Source organism: Equus przewalskii, chromosome 28, assembly GCF_037783145.1.
Source record: "Equus przewalskii isolate Varuska chromosome 28, EquPr2, whole genome shotgun sequence".
NCBI lineage: Eukaryota > Metazoa > Chordata > Mammalia > Perissodactyla > Equidae > Equus > Equus przewalskii.
In genome coordinates this window covers 21,488,163-21,494,162 of record NC_091858.1, presented here as the reverse complement: position 1 = coordinate 21,494,162, position 6,000 = coordinate 21,488,163, and the positions used below count along the sequence as shown (strand labels likewise).

At 38.9% G+C, this 6,000-nt stretch overlaps 1 protein-coding gene across 2 annotated transcripts in view; it reads right to left on the bottom strand.

Moving 5' to 3' along the window:
* Window positions 1-593: 593 nt before the first annotated feature.
* Window positions 594-6,000, bottom strand: part of TRIML2 (tripartite motif family like 2) — a 66,102-nt gene continuing 60,695 nt past the window's right edge. For both annotated transcript variants that reach the window (XM_070598298.1, XM_008527435.2), the window contains one exon: window positions 594-1,279. In XM_070598298.1, the coding sequence (XP_070454399.1) occupies window positions 729-1,279 (551 nt within the window). In that variant the 3' untranslated portion in view covers window positions 594-728. The remainder of the gene's footprint in view (window positions 1,280-6,000) is intronic.

Sequence of the window (6,000 nt, the reverse complement as noted above, 5' to 3'; positions counted from 1 at the left end):
ACATTCTTCTGTGGATTATCAAATAGAGAAAGATGAGAGCAAATACAAGACACCAATCCAATATTACTCATGTCTTCCAAAGCACTGAACTATCAGGCTTCTTCTAAGAAATTTAATTTTCCTTATAAGAAAGAAGTAGAATACTTGAAAAAATAATTTTAAAACACATTTTCTGTAAAACTTCCTATTCCCCCAGATAAAATATCCAGGGAAATTAAGTTGTTCTCTATTTGGAATGATAAATGTTAGGAAGTCTTGACATTGTCAGTAATAGGATGCCTCAATGTCAGTAACAGGGTCTGTAAAAGGATGTCTCCATTCCACCTGTCACTATGATGATTATTCTCAAATCTAAAGTCCTGATTATACCTAATTCTATTTTCAGAAATATCTCCGGAGTCCTTAACCTGGTCCTAAGGATCGCAGACCATATTTCTTCCCTAGTTTTCCAGTCTTATGCTGCAAACACATTTGTTGTTCTAAGTAGGCTAGAACATCAGTTACATCATTCATGACTCAGCTTAAAGGTAACCTCTTCCAAAAATGGGTATTGAAAGCTACACGAATGCAAAGACTCGGGGTATTGAACTGGGTTCCAACTTAAACACTAGAAATCTTTTATTGGATTCCTTTATATAAATTCTTTTACAAAATCACGCTCTTAACTTTCTAGCTTCTTGTGGTCTTAGATTTCACACCAAGGATGACTGAGGTGTAACAGCAACAGTTCAAGAAGAAACACGAGGGAGGCAGATGCTGAGAGAGTCCGAATTTGTGCCTCCATTTGGGATACAAAGAGAAAACAGAGGCCTGACAGCTCCTTGGAAGGTGAGACAAGAGAAATTATAAATGAGGGATCCCTTTGTCACATCATAGAATGATATTTGCCCATACTCATAATCTAGGAAAACTCCAACTTTGTGCATTTGCTCTCTCAAGAAGACCTTTCTTAAAGGAGGAAAGACCCAGAAGGTAAAGTCAGCTCCCATCATGGATCCTGTGAGTAGGACTTTATCTCCAGAAGCTTTGGGTGCGTCACTCTTTCCGCTGGCAGAGTCTTCACATATACCCAACTGCCACTTCGTTGCCTTTTCCACATCCACCTCCCAGTAGTGCCTCCCTGAGGAGAAGCTCTCCACACCCAACACAGAGGCACTGAAGTCAAATCTCCCTGGGTTGCTAGGCACATGCTGCTGGATGTTTCTGAGTCTTATACTTCTCAGATCCTCGGATAGGACCAGACAGGGATGAGCTGTTTTTGGATCCAAAGTTATAGGTCCTGCAGGCAAAGAGAAATTTAGTTAACCTAGAGGCTCGCCAATGCCAGAGACTAATGATTTCTTTTTAAAAGATTGGCACCTGAGGTGACACCTGTTGCCTATCTTGTTTTTATTTTTTTTTCCCTTCTTCTTCTCTCCAAAGCCCCCCAGTACATAGTTGTATATTCTAGTTGTAGGTCCTTCTGGTTGTGCTATGTGGGATGCCACCTCATCATGGCTTGATGAGTGGTGCTAGGTCGGTGCCCAGGATCTGAACTGGGAAACCCTGGGCCGCAGTGCAAACTTAACCACTTGCCACAGGGTCTGCCCCCCAGAGACTGATGATTTCTAACAGGCAGGGCTTTCAATGAGTGGGCACAAGTCTCAGGCACAGATAGGGGAGAGGCAATCTAGGAAAGTCCAGGAAAAGGAGCCTTTGTCTGTTTCAAGAAATGGACATCATAGAGGAACAAAGTTAGTAAGATAATGGAAGGAGATGCAATCAATCTGAGGAGGAAGAAAAAAGGATAATGGACTATGAGGAAGAACAAGAATAATGCACTATGGAGAAGCATAGAAGCACCTTTCAAACCAGAAAGGAATTTTATCAGGCTGTAAAAAATGGCCTGGTATCCAGTCCTTGCCAGATATCACCTGGGACCCAGCTGTAGCTCCCTGAAGACCTAGTCCTCTAAAGAAGCATTGGAGTCTCCTAATAGAGCAGTTGATTCCTGTCTCTTCTGTGACTGAATACTCTCCTCATTTTAAATACCACCAGAGGATGAGACGTAGCTGCCTAGAAATTGTGCCAGCAGGCCCTTGAATTGAGTACATCAAAAGAGAATATATCAGCAGAGGCTGGAAAACCCATAAGAATCCTCCAGACAAATCAAGTCAAGAACAAGAAAGCTCAATGTGATTTCTTATACTTGAATGAAAGTGACACTTGCTTGCCTTCATAGCTCTGATTGTTCCTTCTCTTACCTCATTCTCCTCATCCTCTAATATTGTGATTTCTCAGAGATTGGTCCTGGGTCTTCCTTTTTACTACTGGTACTCCCTTCCCCCTGGGTGACTTCACCTAGCCTCAGTTTAAATATCTTCTATATGTTCACTATTTACCCCATAAACAAGCTGCCATATACCAGTTAGACATAACACAGGCATTTCAAACATACTGCATCCAATGTGGAATTTCAAACCTATTGCTTTCTAATTTCTACTTTTCAGTTAACAGCACACTTATTGTTTTAGTTGATCAAGCCATAAACCTAGAGTAGTCCTTTATTTCTTACTTTCCTTAACATCTAATCCAGCAGCACGTTTCATTGCCAAATAAACTTAAATCTCTGGACTTGACGCCCAGTTCACATCATTATTAAGGTGGTCTTAAAAGCCACGAGCCTTGAATTTTAAATTTCAAGTTATCCCAGGCTCTTAGTATTTCCAGAAGACTGGCAGAAAAAAATGCAAATTCTTTCTAGAAAAATGAACACATTGATTTCTGGCCTCAAGGAATTTCTAAAAATAATATCCAGGGAAAAAAGAGAAGCTTACTATTAAAAAAATCATTAAACACACACAAAGTAAGAAAGCACTATTGAGTGTGATAGCCGAAATAAATCTGAAGAACTTTAGATATTGGAATTACCAAGAAGAGACTCTAAAATAATTTTTGCTTACTATGTTTGAAGAAAAAAGAAAAGCTTAAAATATCTACAGGATATAGGAAACGTAAAAGTGAGACCAAGTAGATTTGATAAAGAAACACAGAGATTATCTAGAAATGAAAATAAAATTAAATAGCATCAATGGATGATTATAAGAAAAGAAAGCTATAAATCAATATGCCTCATTCACATAAATAGAAAAATTCATTTAAAAATATTAGCACATTGGGGGCTGGCCCCGTGGCCGGGTGGTTAAGTTCGCGCGCTCCGCTGCAGGCAGCCCAGTGTTTCGTCGGTTCGAATCCTGGGTGCGGACATGGCCTGCTCATCAAACCACACTGAGGCAGCGTCCCACATGCCACACCTAGAAGGACCCACAACAAAAAGTATACAACTATGTACCGGGGGGCTTTGGGGAGAAAAAGGAAAAAAATAAAATCTTTAAAAAAAAAAAAGTGATCCAAATTAAAAAAAAATATTAGCACATTGAATCCAGCAATATATAAAAGGGATAAAAGATTGTAACCAAGAGTGTATCTTAGAATTGCAAGGCTGACAACATATGCAAAAGACAAAATTCACCATATTAATACACGAAGAAAAAACAGGAATATTTTGGGTAGATACAGAAAAAGAATCTAAAATATTCGATATCTGCTCGTGATAAAAAGTTTTGTAAACAGGAATAGAAGGGAACTTTCTCAACTTGATAAAAGGCAACTATACAAAACCTACAGCTAACGTCAAACTTAAAGGGGAAAGACTTAATGCCTTCTTTTTCCCCTCAAAAAAGGCAAGTATTTCTCACCACTCCTATTCAACATCATATTGGAGGTCCTAGCAAGTACAATACGGTGAGAAAAATACAGAAAAGGTTGGAAAAGAAATAAAACTCTTTATATTTATCAATTACTCAACTATCTTTGTAGAAAATCCCGAAGAACATATAAGAAAGCCCCTAGATCTAATAAATGAGTTTAGGATAGTTGTAAAATACAATTTCAACACATACAAACCAATGTTATATCTATAAACTAGAAATGAATAAAATTTCAATTATAAATTGATATTTAGGGGGCTGGCCCAGTGGTGCAGTGGTTAAGTTTGCACATTCCGCTTTGGTGGCCTGGGGTTCACTGGTTCGGAGCCCAGGTGTGAACATGGCGCTGCTTGTCAAGCCATGCTGTGGTAGGCGTCTCACATATGAAGTAGAGGAAGATGGGCACGGATGTTAGATCAGGGCCAGTCCTCCTCAGCAAAAAGAGGAGGATTGGCGGCAGATGTTAGCTCAGGGCTAATCTTCTTCTTCTTCAAAAATAGAAAGAAATTGACATTTAATACTAACGATAGCACTAAAAAATAATAGTTAGGGATTCATCTAATTAAATATAAACAATATTTGCTGAAAACTACAAAACACTGATGAGCGAAATCAAACTAAATTTAATGGAGAAGGACAGCATTTTCAACAAAATGATGCTGGAACAACTGCTTATACATGTACAAACAACGGAGGGGAGTTGACCATATCTTGAATCATGTATAAATATTAACTCTAAATGGATAATATACCTGGATGTAAAAACTAAAATGGTAAAACTTCAAGATGAAAATCTTTATTGGGGTAGGAAAAAATTTCTCAGGACACAAAAAACACAAGCCATAAAAGAAAACAAAATGATAAACTGAACTTCAAAATTTAAAACTTTTGCTCTTCATGGAGCTGGCCCCATGGCCTAGTGGTTCAGTTTGCACACTCCGCTTCAGCAGTGCAGGGTTTTGCTGGTTCGGATCCTGGGCGTGGACATGGCACCGCTCATCAGGCCACTTTGAGGTGGCATCCCATGTGCCGCAGCTGGAAGGATCCACAACTAAAATATACAACTATGTACTGGGGGGATTTGGGGAGAAAAAGCAGGAAAAAAAAAAAAAGATTGGCAACAGTTGTTAGCTCAGGTGCCAATCTTTAAAAAAAAACAACTTTTGCTTTTCAAAAGATACTGTTAAGTAAATGAAAATATAAACCACAGACTGGGGGAAGTAACACATACCTGATAAAGGACTGGTAATCAGAGTATTTAAAGAAATCACAAAACTCGCTAAGAAAATATACAACACAATTATAAGTGGGGAAAATGTTTCCAGATACACTTCAAAAAAGAGATACAGTAAAGTCTAAAGAAACACATGAAATATGCTCACCATCATTATTCATTTCAGAAATAATTGACAAGCAAAGTGATATACTACTATGTACCTATTAGGTTAGCTTTAATAAAAAAAATGGACAATACCAAATGCTGACGAGGACGCAGAGCAACTGAATCTCTCATACATTACTGGTGGGAATGCAAAATAGCACAGTGAGTTTAGAAAACAAGTTTGACAATCTCATGCCTAGAAATTCAACCAAGAGGTATGAAGCCACATCCACAGCAAAATCTGTAAGGTTAGTAAATATTTATAACATCAAGTTGGAAACAACTCAAGAGCCCATACAATTGCAAAAGGATAAATAAACTGTGGTTGATTCACATAATGGAATACCACACAACAACAAAAGAGAAGTACTGATAACACACAACAAATTTGGATGTGCCTCAAATGCATTATGCTAAGTGAAAGAAGCCAGCCTCAAACGGTCACATACTGCATGAACCCATTGACAGACATTCAGGAAAAGGCAGAACTATGAGGTAGAAGATAGAAATCCTTTGTTATACATGTTGACCTTTTTTCCCTCAAAATTTAGATTTTCGTGTGTGTGAAGAAGATTGGCCCTGAGCTAACATCTGTTGCCAATCTTCCTCTTTTTGCTTGAGGAAGATTGTTGCTGACCTAACATCTGTGCCAATCTTCCTCTATTTTACGTGGGATGCCTCCACAGCGTGGCTTGACAAGTGGTGTGTCCGTCTGCTCCCGGGACCCAAACTTGTGAACCCCAGGCCATCGAAGCAGAGTGTGCGAACTCAACCACTACGCCACTGGGCTGGTCCCTAAAATTTTTAAGCAGTGAAATCTGCCTGCAATTGTGTTTCAGGGTTGGGAAACTGACAAAGGATTTGCAGAGA